Source organism: Nematostella vectensis, chromosome 1 (assembly GCF_932526225.1).
Source record: "Nematostella vectensis chromosome 1, jaNemVect1.1, whole genome shotgun sequence".
Taxonomy (NCBI): Eukaryota; Metazoa; Cnidaria; class Anthozoa; order Actiniaria; family Edwardsiidae; genus Nematostella; species Nematostella vectensis.
In genome coordinates, this window is record NC_064034.1 from 19,971,540 (window position 1) to 19,991,486 (window position 19,947).

At 39.9% G+C, this 19,947-nt stretch overlaps 2 protein-coding genes across 2 annotated transcripts; one reads left to right on the forward strand and one right to left on the reverse strand.

Annotated features, from left to right (window-relative positions):
* Nucleotides 1-848: 848 nt before the first annotated feature.
* LOC5507685 (protein DD3-3) lies at nucleotides 849-12,855 on the reverse strand. The gene is made up of 16 exons (XM_001628273.3): nucleotides 12,671-12,855; nucleotides 11,956-12,009; nucleotides 11,782-11,868; nucleotides 11,208-11,303; nucleotides 10,884-10,940; nucleotides 10,494-10,575; nucleotides 10,175-10,291; nucleotides 9,314-9,472; nucleotides 8,850-9,052; nucleotides 8,026-8,286; nucleotides 7,000-7,170; nucleotides 6,332-6,558; nucleotides 4,735-4,948; nucleotides 3,558-3,720; nucleotides 2,174-2,339; nucleotides 849-1,226 (listed from the first exon to the last, which is right to left on the reverse strand). Exons 1-16 carry the CDS (start codon nucleotides 12,742-12,744, stop codon nucleotides 1,042-1,044), a joined length of 2,316 nt encoding a protein of 771 aa, XP_001628323.2. The 5' UTR covers nucleotides 12,745-12,855; the 3' UTR covers nucleotides 849-1,041.
* A 204-nt stretch (nucleotides 12,856-13,059) lies between these two features.
* On the forward strand, nucleotides 13,060-18,931 carry LOC5507686. The gene is made up of 11 exons (XM_001628248.3): nucleotides 13,060-13,201; nucleotides 13,300-13,339; nucleotides 13,452-13,599; nucleotides 13,861-14,564; nucleotides 15,411-15,520; nucleotides 15,626-15,671; nucleotides 15,757-15,907; nucleotides 16,419-16,468; nucleotides 16,975-17,044; nucleotides 17,408-17,484; nucleotides 17,888-18,931. Exons 1-11 carry the CDS (start codon nucleotides 13,179-13,181, stop codon nucleotides 18,605-18,607), a joined length of 2,139 nt encoding a protein of 712 aa, XP_001628298.2. The 5' UTR covers nucleotides 13,060-13,178; the 3' UTR covers nucleotides 18,608-18,931.
* The last annotated feature ends 1,016 nt before the right edge of the window (nucleotides 18,932-19,947 follow it).

The following is a 19,947-nucleotide window of genomic DNA, read 5'->3' on the forward strand; positions in this document are numbered from 1 at the left end:
ACGGTCTCTTTCAAACATTTTCTTCATTTTTTCCCCGACTGGCAACAATTGAGACGGTCTCTTTTAAACATTTTCTTCATGTTTTTCCCCGACTGGCAACAATTGAGACGGTCTCTTTCAAACATTTTCTTCATTTTTTCCCCGACTGGCAACAATTGAGACGGTCTCTTTCAAACATTTTCTTCATGTTTTTCCCCGACTGGCAACAATTGAGACGGTCTCTTTCAAACATTTTCTTCATTTTTTCCCCGACTGGCAACAATTGAGACGGTCTCTTTCAAACATTTTCTTCATGTTTTTCCCCGACTGGCAACAATTGAGACGGTCTCTTTCAAACATTTTCTTCATTTTTTCCCCGACTGGCAACAATTGAGACGGTCTCTTTCTTCTCGCAACAATTGAGTAGTAGCTAAGCATCGAAGGCAGGTCACTTGCCCTCCCTCTTACCTTATTTATGTACCTAAATATGTATCAAGCACTAAGTTTATAAATCGATAGTTTAATAAAAGAAGAAACTGTATATTTTTATACTGTTTTGTATATATTTTAGCGGAACTCTGTCAAACACTCGAAACCTAAATACCCCCACCTCCGCCCCCAACATTTTAAAGACCACTGCGCCGCCTCAGTAAACACTTTGTATTTATGTCTTATTGCAAAGGGGGCGCCTATTTACTATTTTGTTTAATATCTTGTGGTTTGGTAGGTGAGAGGTGGATAATTTGAATAATTAGAAGCTGGGCGCTAAGACGAACTCTTGCTGTCCGCGGGTTGACTTCAAGCAGTCGCCGCTATGTCGAGCGCACGGGAGGAATCTTAGAACGATGCTAGTCCATCTCAAACTGCTCTTCATTAATAATTCAGTTTATTAATTATTTATTACAACTTTCTTGTTTATACAATTGATGGCTGAAAGACGGCAAGCGATGATAAATAATCATACTCTCCTTTACACATATTTTTCAATTTTTGATTGTTTTTATAAAAGTAGGCGGTGAATCTCCGTCTCTCCTCCGAACAAGGTGTGTGTCTGGAAGATGGTCAGACCTCACTTTTACATGAGCGACATACGTTGGAAATGGACGTGTTGATCTGAGTTAGTTTGTCTGGGTGCTTTCGGAAATAGAAGACTGTCCCACCGATGATCACTAGTATGATTACGCAAGCAATGACGATCCCAGCGATAGCAGCCTTGTTTGTGACAGTTCGTGCCACATACACACCGCCTACAAGTGAAAAAGAATGTGTTCGTAAGATCATACCTGTACGTGGCACTCAAACTAGCCTGCTAGCCGACTCTCATTGTTTGTGTGTTATTCGGAAATGTTTTATTACCCTCGGCCCAGCGCACCTCAGCCTTCGCGCGCACAGGGTTCCCAGTATTCGAAAATAAAACATTTCCGAATACCCCACAATGAGAGCCGGCTAGCAGGCTACACTCAAACTGGAAAATGAGTCAATCGGAAACCAATCCAACGGTGAAAAATCACCCAACGGTGAACAAGCATCAGTTATATCACATCTACAAGATGTCTTCTATGAAAAATTTTGTATTGTTAAGAAGTGAAGTTGTCCAGTCGTTAAAGAAGGCCAATCACGCTACCATTTTATGCTCCCGCTCAATGCCGAATGACTCAAAGCATCTATTACCATCGGCTAATTCAAGCGAATAACCAAGATATTTTCATTCAAATACCGTCAACTACGTATCAGACTTCATTCGTAGATTGTTACTTTTCTTGCGAATAAACCGTTGTTTTTTTATTATAAACAAAAACAAAGGAGTGGTTGATTGACATTCTTTAAGAAGCAGAGTTGATGTGTCAATGGAATAATGATACAGACAATTGTCAATCAGACTGTGAAATAGACAGGGGTCAATCAACTGCTCATACTTAATGGAATACTTCTACAAACATGCGACAATCCAACTAAAACTCAAACAGGTCCCAATTAACTTGATTGACTGCTGATACTCCATGGAATACCAAAACAGACATGTGTCATTCAAACTTTAAATATACAGGTGTCAATCAACTTGATTGACTGCAGGTACTCTATGAAATACCAATACCAGGTGTCAATCACAATGTGAAATAGACAGGTGTCAATCATAATCAGACTATGCTAATAGTGGTGTCATGTCACACTACAACACATCATGCCACGTCACCTTTGTCTGTCTGAAAGGAGACCACGCCCTCGTTGACACTTGCTCCCGGTACTTTGTACCACGTGCGTAAGTTTTCGCTGTCAGCGGAGCGGTACATCTCGATGTCATCCGTGACACCACGCACGATGCCAAGCTTCACTGAGAATTTCTCGCGCGTTCGTAGAGCCTTAAGACAGAACAAGAGAGTTTTATATACTTTTTTCTTAGTACGTCTTAACCTGTGACTACAGGTTGAAGACAAAATGTCAATTTCCATCGGTTAATTCAGGCGAGTGAGATACAGATACTTTCATACACAAATTATTGAAAAAATATGACTTCAATCATGAATGGTTATTTTGAAGTTTCCTTCGAGTGAATGTTGTATTTCTTTTGTTTCAAATGTATTGTTATTGACAAGAGCAATAGTGGCTGATCGACAATCCTTTGACATGAAGTACGGTACTGGTGTATTGTTTGTGAAAGTCCCTAACTATCGATAACCTCAGGCCGAGGGGGATGGGGTACGTAGTCATAGGTATCATATGGAAAAAGCATAGTATTTGAAGATTTCTTAATAAGAAATGACCCACTTTTGCCACCAAGAGGGGGGGGGGGGGGGTGCGCAGTCATAGGTATCATATGGAAAAAGCATAGTATCTGAAGATTTCTTAATAAGAAATGACCCACTTTTGCCGCCAAGAGGAGGGGGGGGGGGGGGTGCGCAGTCATAGGTATCATATGGAAAAAGCATAGTATCTGAAGATTTCTTAATAAGAAATGGCCCCCTTTTGCCGCCAAGAGGAGGGGGGGTGCGCAGTCATAGGTATCATATGGAAAAAGCATAGTATCTGAAGATTTCTTAATAAGAAATGGCCCACTTTTGCCGCCAAGAGGAGGGGGGGTGCGCAGTCATAGGTATCATATGGAAAAAGCATAGTATCTGAAGATTTCTTAATAAGAAATGGCCCCCTTTTGCCGCCAAGAGGAGGGGGGGTGCGCAGTCATAGGTATCATATGGAAAAAGCATAGTATCTGAAGATTTCTTAATAAGAAATGGCCCCCTTTTGCCGCCAAGAGGGCCTGCGCACCCCCTTGTGTACGCGCCTGACCCTGGTATAAGCTTGTCTTTAAGGTATAAGTTTGTGTAGTTTGTTTATGTTTTCTTGGATTAAGTGCGTATTGTTTGTTCACATGGTTCTTGTCTTATCTGAGGGCTAATCACCTAGTTGCTTGTTGTAAAAGGTATAAGTGTGTGTTGTTTGTCTTACCTGAGGGTTAATCATACCTCTTGTCTTAGAAGGTATAACAGCGGTTTTTTTGTTTATGTTTTCTTGTCTTACCCGATGGCTTGACCTTGTATAGCTTGTTGTATGAGGTAAAAGAGCGTATTGTTTGTTCTTACCTGAGGATTAATCAGTAGGAACTCACTAGCGTACTCGTCTCCCACGCCCATTTTACCGCCCTTGTCCTTCACCATGGCGTCGCCTTTGTCGGACGGCATCTTTTCCAGTTGGATATTCACCAGCTGACCGAGGGTGTTTTTCTCAAACCAAACGCCCTCACCCCTATAAAAAAGCACAAGCAAGGGTGTAACACCAAGAGATTCATGACTTTAACCAAACGCGTGGAAGAAAATATGGTTAGAAAAACTACAGACAACCTGTATCAAAGCTAGGTGACCTGCATAGTAATTGAGGTATCAGGGAATAAATAAATTACACAAGGTTGAAATTGTGTTTTATGCGCCTCTGTGAAAATATTGTGGTTTCGCGACTGACGAAAGTTGTGTTACCAGGCCAGAACGCGTGAGTGACCTAGTGGACGACTTACACCTCAAACTCTGTCGTACTGTGGTATAATATAATTAGAAATAGTATAACAAGAAAGCTACAGACGCTGTAGGTAACTAGGTGGTCTGCGTAGACGGGTTGGAATCATTGGAATCAGTCGAACGAAGGGCTATGATGCTCGAAACGTCAACGAAACTACCCTGTTTTTAGACAGGCGTAAATCATACTTCGACCATTGTGTTGATTCATTTCCCCTTACCGCACATGATGCCTAACCTTGCCGCGGGTTTTCATAATCGTGTTGCATAATGCTGCTCGTTGTTAGTAGATATTGTAGGGCTGATTACACGTCCACGGCATTGTTTGTCTACTTAGTACTGGTGTTTTCTTATGACTGGTGCTACGTTTACGCGACAATGCTATAGTATACATGGATGGTGCATGGTAGTTCAGGCTTTGTACCCTAAGTAAGGGGACCAGGGTTTAAACCAAGGTCAGGTCAACTTGGTTAGTTATAAAAACCTGGGCCGGGTTCCTAGAAAGCGTGTTAACGCTGACCCAGGGATGAACGCTCTTTTTATCCAATCAAATGTCAAGATAGCCGTATTTATCCCTGGGTTAGCGCTAGCCTGCTTTCTAGGAACCGGCCCCTGGCTCTCGTCTTCTCCAATAAGGGTGTTAAGCATGAGGCCCTGTTTTCACAACTATCACAAGCTAAATATATTGACACATTGATAAAGGTATTTGTATTTTATAGTATACATGGATGAGACGTCGTGAAGGACTTACTCTCCAAACTCTATCGCACCACCCATCACGCCTATCTTTTTGCCGTAGACGGCACTATCACCGATGACAATGCGTCCCTTCTGGCTGCGGTTGGAGAAGTTGTTATTGCGTGAGCACATGTAGTGATAGGTCCCTGTTCCCGTAACCTTGCGCGGGCCCAGGTCAAAATACGTCCCTGCATCATCCAGCTCCGACATCTCGCCTCGGAACTGAGCTGAAGAAAACACAAAAAAAGTTTAAGAAATACTAACTGAAACTTAATGGAAAGATAAGAGATCCAGAATAATTGACAATACATTCAATTTGCCTTCGCACTTGCCTTCGTAATATAAGTTATTCGCATCAGGAATAAAATAATTTTGGAAAGCGATGTCACGAATGCACACGATGGTTAACCAGTTATTGTTGTTGTCCAATTACATGCGGACCGTGTTCAACATAGTGAGGTTTTTTATCAGAGCCACACCCCCGAAGTACGAGATAGATAGACTGCAGAATTGGGATCGTAACTTCTGGTCCCGTTAGAGAAAAGCCGCGGAGCAACACGTAGCCCTCTAAGCTAATCTTTGGAATACCCTGCCACATAATTTCGTTTCGTTCTTTAGAAATTTAGGTGTAAAGTTCTTTTGTAAAACAATTGTTGTAGTTTATTGTGAAGTTGCTCCCTTATTTAACCCACGTGCAAACAGCGCTAACATTGGCAAGCACTTGCTCTCTAAAAACTTCTTAAGACCCGTGCTAACAGCGCTAACATTGGCAAGCACTTGCTCTCTAAAAACTTCTTAAGACCCGTGCAAACAGCGCTAACATTGGCAAGCACTTGCTCTCCAAACACTTCTTAAGACCCGTGCAAACAGCGCTAACATTGGCAAGCACTTGCTCTCTAAACACTTCTTAAGACCCGTGCAAACAGCGCTAACATTGGCAGCACTTGCTCTCTAAACACTTCTTAAGACCCGTGCAAACAGCGCTAACATTGGCAAGCACTTGCTCTCCAAACACTTCTTAAGACCCGTGCAAACAGCGCTAACATTGGCAAGCACTTGCTCTCTAAACACTTCTTAAGATCCGTGCAAACAGCGCTAACATTGGCAAGCACTTGCTCTCTAAACACTTCTTAAGACCCGTGCTAACAGCGCTAACATTGGCAAGCACTTGCTCTCCAAACACTTCTTAAGACCCGTGCAAACAGCGCTAACATTGGCAAGCACTTGCTCTCCAAACACTTCTTAAGACCCGTGCAAACAGCGCTAACATTGGCAAGCACTTGCTCTCTAAACACTTCTTAAGACCCGTGCAAACAAAGCCAGCACTGGCAAGCACTTGCAGCCCTTTCGTGAACATTACTAAAGCCACGTGCTAATAGCGCCAACATTGGCATAAGCACTTGCAGCTGTCTAAACGTTACATTGGCAAGAATTGCTGGCGCCGCTCGCTCGCTGTCTACAACACAAAGTGAATGTTGGCGAGCTACGTCTCAGTACCTAACATCATGGTGTGCAAACAGCGCCCGAATTTCTGGGCCAGCGTCTCACCAGTTTGCAACAAGAAGCTTTAATATCGATACAAACACAAATAACCGACAACTCCTGTATACCAGTATTAAGCGTTGCGAGGCTCGTCAAATCGTCTCGTTCCAGCCCAAGGAAGGTTGCCTTCTTGAAGTGTTCGGGGTAGTTCCCACCCCACTGGCCATGCACGGTCTCTGGTTTCTCTCGACCCTCTGGGTATCGCTGCTTCTCAAGGACCAGTACATTTGAGCGATCTGTGCCAGCACTGCCCTGGCCATCGTTGTTGTTGGGGTTGGTGTTCGAGCCAGTCCACCTAAAGGCAATCAGAGATGTATTGTCAAGAATCACAGGTGGACCAGGGTGCTAGTGCGTCAGCGTATGGGGCCTCTCACCACAGGTGGCCCAGTACGTTAGGGCTTCAGCGTATGGGGCCTCTCGCCACAGGTGGCCCAGTGTGTTAGTGAGTCAGTATATGTGGCCTCTATCACCTCTGTTAAAACGGGTCCTATTGTCGGTCGAGACATGGATAGTATATTTCTTGGCTCTAAGTTTGACTTGTTAAAGGTATGTGAGCTTACTAGAAACTTGTGTTCCTGAGTCCCAACATGGAAATTCTTTATGAGGATCTTAAATGGGAAGCGCTTCTAAACTATGTAAAAGGCGCTTTACATATGTTTGTATCTATTTATTTTTTTATTTTTTATTTTTTATCTATTAACAAGTATAAATATTTAACTAGCAATCTTATACTAACTGAAAGTGGACGTAGTCGCCGTTTCTCATCAGAACAGTGTTAGGAGTGAAGTCGTACTCGACAGCAGGGTAGACCTGCACGATATTCCCACGTTTGCCCCGCACATTCACATTATGGATGTTCTTCCCCTTCAGGTTTCCAGGACGACGCCGGACAGCAAATGTGTGAGATCTGTGAATAACAGAACAGCAAACGTATGAGATCTGTGAATAACAGAACAGCAAACGTGTGAGATCTGTAAATAACAGAACAGCAAATGTGTGAGATCTGTGAAAAACAGAACAGAAAATGTGTGAGATCTGTGAATAACAGAACAGCAAATGTGTGAGATCTGTGAATAACAGAACAGCAAATGTGTGAGATCTGTGAATAACAGAACAGCAAATGTGTGAGATCTGTGAATAACAGAACAGCAAATGTGTAAGATCTGTGAATAACAGAACAGCAAATAAGTGAGATCTGTGTATAACAGGACAGCAAACGTGTGAGATCTGTGAATAACAGAACAGCAAATGTGTGAGATCTGTGAATAACAGAACAGCAAACGTGTGAGATCTGTGAATATAATAATTCGACATGAGTAAGTGCATTTAGAGAGATCTTGTCAGCCACACCTTTGTTAGTGATTCCATTCAAAATTAAAAGACAAACTATTACTTATACGTTATTTTACCAATTTCGGTCGAAAATATCGCAAACCTTCCCCAAATCAGCCAGTAAAAAAGGACCTGTGTGGTCAAGTTAATATTCAAGATTCATGCAAAAATTACTGTTAGTGCAACCGAAAGTACGGCACATCGATCAACCACCCTTTTGTTTTTGTAATTGAAAATACAACGGTTTATTTGCAAAAAAAAAACAACTTCAAAATACTGTAACAAAACATAAATGAAGTCTGATACGTTTTTGATGAAATGTGGTTGAAATAAATAGGTAATTTGCTTGAATTATCGGATGGAAATGGATGCTTTGTGTGACTCAGCAATGTGTGGGAGTGGAAAATGGCGGCATGATTGGTCGGCATACCTGTCTTGAAACACTCTGCCAAGCTGGTTGGTGTTGATAGCGAGTTGAAGGTTGAATATCTTGCCGGCTTCACCAGGGAACATACTAACCACAGGGTTCTGTTTGTAGATGTATCCACGCTCTGCAGCAGCCTGTGAATCAAGACCAAACTTCTCTCCAACGTCAAGGAGGGATCCAGGCGTTTTGGGCTTTAGGGGCTGATTCAGAGAGGAATTCACTTTTGCATCCCAGCCATTGAACTCACCCGTAGAGATGTTGTACCTGAAACATTGGGCAAAATTTAGTCTTTGTCTAGACATGTACCTTAAATAAAAGCTTATGCTTAATCTAGACATACCTCAAATACATAGGTTTAGACATGCCTCCAAATAAAAACATGAGGTAGGTTAAGACATGCATCCTAGGCTTAGTTTAAATTTGCCTCCAAATAAAAACACAGGCTAGGTTTCAGACATGCCTTTAAAATCACTATAAAGTTCTAGAAAATTTCCATTTCCAAACATAGGAACTTTTCTCTTAGAATCCATACCCTCCTGAATTCTCAATTTACTTTGTGGATGTATTCTTTTATTTCTGGTACACATTGATAAAACATTTCTAAACACATGAGCCTAGTATGCTGACAGGAAATGTGGCACAGATCTATTAAAATTTAAAGACCTCTTAGCATGGAATGGCAAGAGTTTTTGTATGCTGTTGATGAAATACGGAAGAAACCGTTAGAAATTTAGAAAAAGCCTTGAAACAACTAGTGTTATGGCTGTCATCTAAATAATGCCCTTAGAAAACCCACAAAGTCTTTAGATGATGACCTTTCACCTCACCTGATTCTCAAGACGCACTGTTCATGGTTTAGGTCAGGCAGAGTCCAATTGTAGGTATTGGCGTAGCCTCCAATACCATTACCAAGGTGATTGTCACGTGACCAGTCAGTCTCTCGGCAGTCTGGTGGAGGTAGGTCATGGGAGGGGAACTGTTTCCAAGTTGCACGGGTACCATTTGGTGAATTTTGGGGATAGCGGAATGCCTGAAAGAAGCATGACAGGGGTCTTCTTAATAACCTAATAACCTTTCCTTAGTTTGGCTAGTGCATCAGAGTCTCTTCATGCCCAATGGGGTAGCTACTAAGATTAGGCAACATAAATTGACCAGTTTTTATAAGTAAACACAGAGAGCGCATTGAAAAACAAGCTAATTTAAAAGGGATTTTGTTGTTTAATTTTCAGAATTTAAACTTACAAATTATCTTCCTCATGCCCTTGCGAATCTCATCAATTTGCCAATTTACCTTACATTCATCCTCAGTACTGGGTATGATGTAGTTTCGCCAGCGGCTGGAGCTTATATACTCTTCAGGCACCTCACATGCATAACGCCCCTTAATATTCTCACTTTCACTTTGATAGAGCTTGCAGCGCTCTGGGTTATTGGTTAAAACAGCAATGTCCTGGAAAACAGAAAAGATCATTAGCTGGAACAAAATGATGCTAAGCATGCAAATGCCTGGAAAATGTTAAACATTGGGGAAACTATGAGTAGTATGAGGTTTACCTGTATTCTATATTGAATTCTGAAATATCAGGCATGTGCCTTCGGTGGAGGAGGGAGAGTAGGGTTCCTCCCTGCTCATGCCCCAAGACGAGAAATATTGTGATTAAATTGATTAATAAAATTTGATTCTGTTATCGCCTTTACCAGTAGGTTAAAGGGGCAGCGTCATGGTACTGTGCATGTCTGGAGTCAGTGTTTATTGTAGGCTTTTAATTGTCTACAAACAGTTGAACTTTAAGCTGTCAATGCCTTGTCAAAATGATATGCAATATTTTATTAAAAACTATGTTATTGACAGTTTGTGGTCATTTTCTTTGAATTTGAATAAACTTCAATGAATATGCTAAACTTCAATTATAAGCTTCTCCCCCATGTACCAAAGGCTTATAAGTCAATATTAGAATTATTTGACTGAAATTCATTGTGTCCGGCCTGGAAAGCTATTGCAAAGCTCTTACCATGACACTGCCTCGTTTAGGGGTGTAATCGAAATGATGAGGTTCAAGAATTGCTTGTGGCATAAGATTTTTTTTTTACTTTTTTGAGGCTAGTGAATAACTGAGAAACACCCCTGAATTTAAGAGATGTATATAATCACCTTCCAAGGAGTAGGGTGCCAGTAAGGGTAATGGTCTCGCTCCTCGGGGCACTCATAGCCACGCCTAGTCCCTCCTGGGTTCTGGCGAGTGTACTTGGCAGAATTACCTCTCAATTTCTGTAACAAAAGATACAAGGTGATGGGAAACTATCCCTTAAATCAACAAGAAAATGGCCAACGTTAAAACAATGTGGTAAACTTCTAACAACCCAAAAAACTGATGAGACCACTCCTGTGCAGATCAGCAAGTTATTCTAAAGCTTATCTGTGGTCTTTGTGATGTATACCATTTTAATGCTATTTAAAAAAGATATCATACCTGATCAGCAGTGAACAAGCCCTTGTTCCTATTCCTGTACTTGCAGTTAGTGTAGTACTCATAGTTCTCATGCATCCCAAACCTGCATTGATGACAACAGATCAGAGTCATGATCATGCTATACAAATAGCTCAAAAGACTGCAAAACTACACTAAGAAATAATTCAAAGTTGAAATGTTATTTTATGCCTCGGTAAAACAGAGTATTTTTCCTTTATTGTTTAACTGTTGGCCATTTTTTTTTTGTTCTGATGAAAGCCTAACACTTGAAACATCAGTGAAACCCTCTGTTTTCACAGAGACATAAAACATACCATTTCAATGTTGATTCATTTCTATCAAGTATTCTAAACTACTGATTGAAGCATTAATAAAGAAAACAAGAATTACCTTTTATCAGTGTTGCAGTCAAAGTTTTGGCAAAGAATAGGATTTTCTGGTACTGTTCTAAAATTAAAATCATGAGTAGCATCATAGTTGTCAATTATTCATTATTAACAAAATTATGAAATATAAAAGACTTTCAAATTGAAACGTTCATAACCAGTTCGTTTTAAGAGTTAATAATGACCACTTGACAGAAGAACTTCAAGAAATGAGGGTACAATGTAATTTTAGTATAATGGACTCCTTGTTGTGTCATATATCTAACAAAGTATCACCAGTAATGGGTACAATGTAACTGTAACATGTATAGTTTATGGGAATACATACTGCGTTGTGACACCATCTCTAACATTCTCCCCACACATGTACTGCATGACCATCTCACAATGGTTGTTAGGATCACCGCATGAGTGCTGGTTGGTCCTGTGAAAAGCAAACAAACGCATGACAAGACTATACGCTTTCAGGTAAGAAAATTGCATGGATGCTGGGGAAAAAGACGGGGGGGGGGGGGGGGGGTGAATTTTTGAGGGTAGGTTGCTTGGATGTCTTACCTATTTGCTGGGAAATCACACCTGTAATTTGACATGTCTTGTACATATCTGTAATTCTAATTTTATTATATCATCCATGTGTGAAAGGGAGAAAGGCAAATATTCAGACTTAAAACATCTATGCTCCACCCTAAAACACCTCTTTTATACCTCCCACAGCAAATCATGCCTATACTCGCCTTCTGCCCTTCTCTGTGTTGGACCAATAATACCCCTATAATACACCTACAGCGAATCCTGTCTGTACACCTATTGTCTCTGTTTTTGGCATATAATGCAATACATCCACACTTAATCCAAGCTATAAACCGTTTCTGCCTTAGTGTGGTAAAATGGCAAGTACCTACCATTCAATAGATAGAGCCGAACCCTCGTAATAGTACAGGCTCCCTACATTGTAGCCACCTCTGTTGTTATTCTGAGAGTCAAACATTCTGAAAAAAAAATAATGAAAAGTAAGAAGACACTTTGAGAAAACACTTTTTTTTAACAAAACAACTCGAATCGTCCAGGTGCAATACCTGTTGGCATTATTTCTTGCTCTTCCACTCTCATCTAACCTGTTGTTACTGCCTCTGGAATGAAAAAACACATTTAAATGTGATAATAAGAAATATACAATAAATCCTAGTTAATAAATATTACATACTTACATATTTTTTAATGGTTACGACTGATAACTAAACCTGGTTGAAATAGATATAGAATCATAGACTGTTCTGTTATGGTTAATCTATAATTAAATGTTGATACTATATATGGATGACAGGAAACAATGTCCACTTGTTAATAATGATAATGCAGAGATTATCACACACCCAACGTATGACATCATTCGTATTCTCTATTTTACCTTTTTATCCGTATGGGGAAAAGAAGACTAAATATGACTAAGCAGTAAAGACTTACCTAGTAATAATTACATAGACTTTATTTACTTTATTTATCAACTAAAATTAAGTAAAACAAAAGATAACCAAACTTTCTATGACTTCTTGCATCGCTTCCGGTATGCGGCTGTTCGATTCAAATATTTTGAGCTCACGACATTTGCAAAATGTGTGCACTTTATAGGAAATAAACCCTTCTCTAGAGAAGCATACAAATATTTCATAAGCTCCTAGAATTAAAAGCACGATAGAAAAGGAGTCGTGACAATTGTAAGTAAATATTGAAACATGTTTGTTTCTCAACTTTCGATTATCGAATCGGAGTTCGAGAGAAGCGAAAGCTTACCTAGGATTGTGCATGTAAATGTCCCCACTGACAAATACCACAAGCAAGCATGCTGCTAACAAACTCGGTAGCATTTTACAGATATATGGAAGACAAAAGTAGATGAATGGCCCCTGAGAAGTGGGGATGAACGGAGATGTCGGCGAATAACCTGAAACTAGCAACGGAAGAAGTACACAGGCAGCCCAGGTTGACTAGATATTGCCATATATGGTAAACTTAAACGGTTTCAATTGTCTTTTATCCGTAGCGTCAAAAAAGGTAAATTTAACAAAGTAGGTGGCTACTCCTACTTATTTCTTCTCTGTGGCGCTTCATTTAATTCATTGCACGTTACTCTTTTTTTTTAATTTTTCCCGCCTTCCCTTTCCCGCCAAAAAAGCGCGCGCGGGATGAAGAGAGAGCAGCGCGCATTCAAAATTTACCTCTGATTTAACTTACCTGAAAAGAAAATTATTTGTGAGGATTTGAATTAAAAATTCAACTCGCTGAATTATTTTTTTGCCTCATGAACTGGGTTGGAGGAGCAAGGTAAACTAATGACTTTGAGTTTCCCCAAGAGAAACAATTCATTATTTGTTTACTAAGTACTTAATTTAGTTCTCTTGTTTCTTATGTTTTTTTTCTAGGAACAGAGTCAAGCTGAAACATGAGAGAAAAATTCAAAAGGTAGAAACCATTCTTATTATATCTTGATAACGTAGAACAACGGGATAACCAAGGGGAAAACGAAGACAGCCGAGAAAAAACCTTACCTTCACATTTTTTGCTTGTTATCTAGGAGTTCTTTGAGCGAAAGCGCCACGCCAAAAAAGTGTTCCGCATAAAATGCCGATCCCCCGATGGTAGAGGGAAACGTGGAATTAGTCAAGACCTACTAGCTTTGAATACCGTGATTAGTGCACATGATAAACCAGTTAATACAATAGGTGAGTATGACCTCACACCAAGCAGAACCGTGACAATCATTTTGGTTGCGGATATGGTGGTTGTCGTAGTAGAGGTAGTGGGGGGCTGGGGGGGGGGGATGTGGGGAGTTGGGGGGGGTGTAGCACTCAATACTCATAAAAAACACAAACAAAAACAGCAATTTGCACTCCCCAAGCCAACCAAGGGTCCCCAACTATGTAATAATTGTCATATAATTAAGCCAGGCATCCAAATGATATGTTTTCATTTCCAATAACTAGGTAAACCAAGACTACCACAAAAAATTGACATGGACCACACCCCATTAAAAATGTTTGGGCGTCGACCTTCAGTTATTGAATTACCTGAGTCTCCAGGGCATAAAAGGCTTTCAAAGATTGAATTAACAAGTGCCAAGGAAGACAAGAAAATTGATTCTTTTATACAAAGTGAGAAGATACTTCATCAAAAAAAATCAGAGTCTTTCATGAAACAAGAGCAGGAAAATGGTTACCACATAACTGCTGGTTCAGTACAAAGAAAATCCTTGAATAATGCACCTAAAACATGCATCACATCACTAGCACCAAGCACAGAAATACCATTGTCTAAGTTGCCACTCCCTTTAAATGGAAGACTAGGGCTCTATGGACAGCTGGACTTTGATTTATCATGGAAATCTAGTCACCATGGGATGTCAAGAGAAGGCAAAAAGTCTTTAGAAAACAAGAAGACAAATAAAGAGGCCTACTTTGAAAATAATGTATTTTCTAAAGAGAGCATTTTTTGCAAAGAAGAATCTGGAAGGAAGTGCCAGCAAGTTCCTGAAGTTTGCACGATGGGACAGAATTTCTCAATCCAGAAGTATTTTGAGACTGTGCACAATGACCCTCCAAGTATCACGCCAATGAAAATGAATGATTCAACACAGGGTGTACCCTGCTTTGAAAGCAAAACAAACTCCAGCCAGAGTAGGAGTTATAAGGTAACAACCACTTGATAAATAAATACAGGCCCATATCCAGAATTTTTCTTGGTGAGGTATGAAATCTGAAAAAGTAGACCAAATTTTTCTGGGGATGGGGGAGGGGGGGGGCAGGAAAGATGCTTAATCTAATAAAAACTAATCTAAACTAATCTAAACCTAAAACTTAATCTAAACCACTCCCGAAAGAACAAAAGGGATTTTTTTATGCCATTGCAGTATCTCCATGGGCATTTATTATCGGATTTTGCTACAAATAAAGTTTGACTTAGATTTATGACATTCCAGAGTGGTCAGAATGCCCTTTTTAGCTAATTAGCTTATACGTTATAGTTTTGTCGTAATAGCACGTCTATTGCGTACTGGGATTGGATTTTTTGCCATTGTGTACCCCCTGGGTACGGGCCTGGAATAGTAGGCCTTTATGTTCCCGTCTTAATCTAATAAATCTACCTCCTAAATTCGTGTTGGTCTTCTTGTTCTTGGCGGAAACAAAAAATAAATCAACACAGGTTTGAAGTGGTATGTTGTACTCTATGTAACTTTGGCCTGCCATTAGCCTTTCCTCGAAGCCAATGAAGGCATCAACAAAGCTCCAATGCTAGATACGTCAAAACAGCTACTCTATTTTAGCCTAGGCGCACAACATAACACTTCAACCCAGTATTGACTTTGTTCCTTATTTGTTCAAAACCATGTAATATAGATTAACAGGAGACCACACCCTGTGAAACCCTACATTGTTTGGCATGGTCTTCATTCTTAAGGGGGAGGTCAGATCATCCTACTAAAACCCTGTAAATGATATTGCCTTACCATACAATACAAGTTGAAATGCCTTTTTAGTCACCAGACTTAAACCCTTACTCAGAACCAGGCCCTCTCTTCCATTCTGACACAAATGCAAGTAACATTGTTAAAGCTCCCTCAAAGAAGCATGCAGCTCAACATAAAAGGTACTGAAACTAGTTCTACAGACATATACCAATGATTTGCTGAGGGGTGAGGGAATCGCCTGCCTTTTCCACGTTTTTAGGCTTAATGCCTTAATTTTTTCACAGTGAAGAAACTGATACTAGAAGTGGGAAAATATATTCTTTGAGAAAGGTAAGCTATAAAAATATTGTGCTGATCATTAGTCAGACTCCCCCTCCCCTCATATTTATATTATTTATCATTGGCTCTTTTTCAGCAACTGGACTGGAACAAGTTATGCAGTCCAACCTTTTTAGATCAAAGCAATGTTGGAGACAGGAGAGACAAAATGTCAGGATTTGCCATAGAGTGTGGGATGGGATGTGAATGCAAGTCAGACATGATTGAAGGAGTTAAAGACCATAACCGTAAGATGGGCGTGCACAGAAGTTTTGGTAACATTACAATTTAGCAATTTACCTTGAAGAATAAGGCAATACTAACATCTTTTACATATTTTTGAGGAGAAATGATTGGGTTACAAAAGTAGCATGTTGATTTAAAAACGAAGATGTTGTTATATGATAGTAAAATCAAGCAATTTATCAGTATTAACTAAATTTATAAGCATGATGGATGGATGCAATCATGGGTCACAAATTATTATCTATGTCCATTTTATTCACGATTCACGATGAATAAAAAAGGCCGTCCACCAATCACGAAGATAACACTTACCGGCTTTTGATATTGTTTTGTATTAGCTGTTGTTCATAGTATAAAGATGATAATTCCTCATCTTTTCCCTCTAATATCCGTCATATATCCTAAGGGAATGCGTGCCACCTTAAGTAATTGCTTATCTAAACAGTATTTTAATTAGCTGTATCTCTGACGTGAGAAAACTGCATTAAACCCTTTCTCTAAATCTAACGCCAGCTGAGCAGGACAACGTCAAAACAGACCCGACTGATGAGGCCCTACAGGAGGTACCCATTATATCATTAAGTGTCCTGTTTTTAGTTTTTATGGAAGTAAATTAAGATAGTAAGTAGACAGGAAAACAGGATGCAAGACTTGACATGGGCATCTCTTTTTAATGGACAACATGGAATGAAAGATAATCTTCCTTTCCTATCTTTATTTCCATAAGGATTTTTTTAAGCCCACTCACACCAATACTTCTTTAAACCTCTATAGCCCTGAAGATTAAAGAGAAATTGAAAAGTTAAAGTGTTACGGTTGGTTTTCACTAGGGCGCAAGCGCAACCCACGTAATTTTTCGACTCTCACTGGAAACAATACTCAAGAGAACGCAAAGCATCTTCTTGATTTTGTTTCGATGTGATTGACCGATTCTCATACTTGGTTGTACTTCCTCTTGCGCCCTAGTGAAAACCAGCCTTAAGATATAGATCTTTGCTTGTCTTTTTTTCTTTATCTTTAAAAAATGGTCTATACAATTCGGGGTATGACTATTCTCGCTTCTTTTCAGGTTATGGACATGGAGGCAGATGACGCAGAGGCTTATAGCGAAGTATCCTCCTCATGGTCATCCTTTTCAGGTAAACCCTAGAGAACAGAAGCACCAGTTAAAACAGTGGAAACACGACCACTCCTCGTGGTCATCCTTGTCAGGTAAACCCCAGAGGACGGGTACACTAGTTTGGCACAGTGACACAGTGGAAACACGACCACTCCTCGTGGTCATCCTTGTCAGGTAAACCCCAGAGGACGGGTACACTAGTTAAAACAGTGGAAACACGACCACTCCTCGTGGTCATCCTTTTCTGGTAAACCCTAGACGACAGAAGCACTAGTTAAAACAGTGGAAACACGGCCACTCCTCATGATTATCCTTGTCAGGTTAACCTCTAGAGGATGAAAACACCAGTTAAACAGACAATTATTTGTTTGTTTGCACACAGAAAGGAACACCCAGGAGACGGTTAACGAGCTGGAGCAAAGCACTCAAAGCAAAGCAGAAGTATCGAAAACAAGTAATGTGAGTAAAGCCATAGGCGAGTTACCCTGCCATTAAAGTTCTAAAAGGATAGTCCGCCGACAAGGATATTATATAATGCGTCCTAAAATGCATTTTAACCATACACTTTTATCAAATTTTTGTAAAGAAATTCTTTTTGAAAGAGAATAAAAAACAACCCTCAAGCCTTCAACTTGTCTAAGAAAAACTCAACAAATGTCCAGTACAATACAAATGGCAATGCTCTCATGTCTAACCTTATTCAAGAGCTTTGTATGTGTTGACTGAGTGCCTCTACCCAGGCAGCTTCTTTGAACTCCTTGTCTATAGTCTCCTTTACACGCGTCGAATTGTCTATGTATCTTTATATCTGTTTTTTTTTCTTCTGATGGTGATTATTTCTATCATTTAAACTCATTCTCAGATCAATGAAGAAATAATTGTGAACGTATCACAAGGAGCATCTTTAGCCATTCGTAAAACAAGACAGAATATTGAGCTCCCACAGCTAAGAAAATATCACATCAAAACCTCCAACTCAACAGTGAAAGATGACCACTCCGGCAGACGCGAGAGCTTAGCAAATGACTGCGTACTCTTTAAGAAAAATGGAATGGAAGAGGATTCACAAGGAGAAAATACAGCTGCTGGTAGGGCGAGTGGCATACCACTATCTAATGCAAATTTGCATGGTTTAAAAGAAGGTGAAGAGATACTCGTTTGCGATGAGAAGATTGAAGACCTTTTATCACAGCCAGACACCAAAACATGTAACTTCCCTGTGAATGTGGCTAATTTATGCGATATGTCCCCCCTTCATCCATCTTTCACGCCATCTGTGAAAGCAAAACAGAAAAAAGACAATTGGACACAATGGGACCCTGTAAAGGAGTCGATGAATGAGAAAACCACCCAAACACGCGGTGGTATCTTTACTACAACTGCAACTCAGACCGATGTCGAAACCCGAGAGGAAAACATCGAGAAGGCTTGTCAGACTATAGAGGAAAGACTGGAAGAAGGCGCTCTTGATGCCAAGAAGACCATTGACAATGATAATCATACGGATGCGAAACGGTCAGGCCAAAGCGACCTCAACTGGTACGAGACACTTCTGAGGAAGCTATTCACCCCATCACCATAGCAATAAAATAAACAAGAAAAAATATTAATCAGAGAAAAATTGACAAAAAGACAAAAGCCAGTATTCTTCATGATAAAAAAAATAGCTCCATTACGTGCCATTATGTCTTTAAGAAGTATTGTATTGTGTTGCTTGTTCCTTTGAGAGGTATTTCTATCTCCCGTTTTCTTTTGGTAAATTAACAGAGTAACAGACTAGCAGCTGTCAGCCAGTGACTATTTACAGAGTCTGGTGTTTTCAGGATAATATGCAGATTGGTTTTTACACGCAGGATGTGAGCGATCATCTGGCCATGAAATAAAGTGATGTGTTTGTCTGTTTGGATGTGCTCTGGTGTATTTAATGTTTTTATTGTTATCTTATAACCTTTAACATCGAAGTTTATTATTAAAAAACACATACAATTTAAAAGTTTTCACTTTGATATGTTTCTCAAAACTTCTAGAGCTAATTATTTTTAGATTGGACAAAAGATAAAGAGACGCGACATTATCAATGAAATGCCCAGAAGGAACAACAGACCTATCATACACCCACAGCTTTATACTCCATACGGCTTTAATTGGAAACTTTCTTCTTTTATCTTATTGGTTAATATTATCACGTGTCTTACGGGAAGAATCTATGTATCCCTCATAGACTCTGCATGTGGCCTTTTATATGAAGCAGCTCCCCGGAGGAGACGGCCTGTATGGCTCTTAGCGCGGCCGAGAGGTGCAACCTATATCCCCTGAGTGGAGCCAAAAGTCTTCCTGTATGCCCTGCTAGCGATTTGATGCCATATGCAAGATATGTAGAAAAAAAAGGTGCTGAACTGCGAAACGATTTAATGTGCTATATAAGAATCACAACACCCGCTTACTAGTGAAGGTACGTGCGAAATACACTAATGTAACTTGTTAATTTCAACTTTTTCGAGACAGTCTCTTAACAATGGAAGTAGTAAATCTCTTGTTTAAGTTGCTCTATTTGCTAAGTATGCAAAGTTTACCTAACAGAAATGAGTATATATTTTTTGCGATCTAGCTGTATCAGAAAAAAAAGAAAAAAAGCACACCAAAATATCACTTCATTGTTAAACACAGTATATCTAAAACTGAATTTTTGATAATAGCGCATTTATCCTCTGCAAGGTAAATCCTTTTTCGACGCATGTTCAGAGTAAGAAAAAAAATTGCACTGTTCCGTCCTTTCGAAACACACGGCACCTGCCAACATCTTCCGCTGTTTAATCCCACCTATTTCCCCAAAAATACCAGAATACCGTACCTAAACGGCGGTATCTGTAGGCCGCCTTTCTGATCTCCAGTTTCACACAAATATAATCGCCTGATACTAAG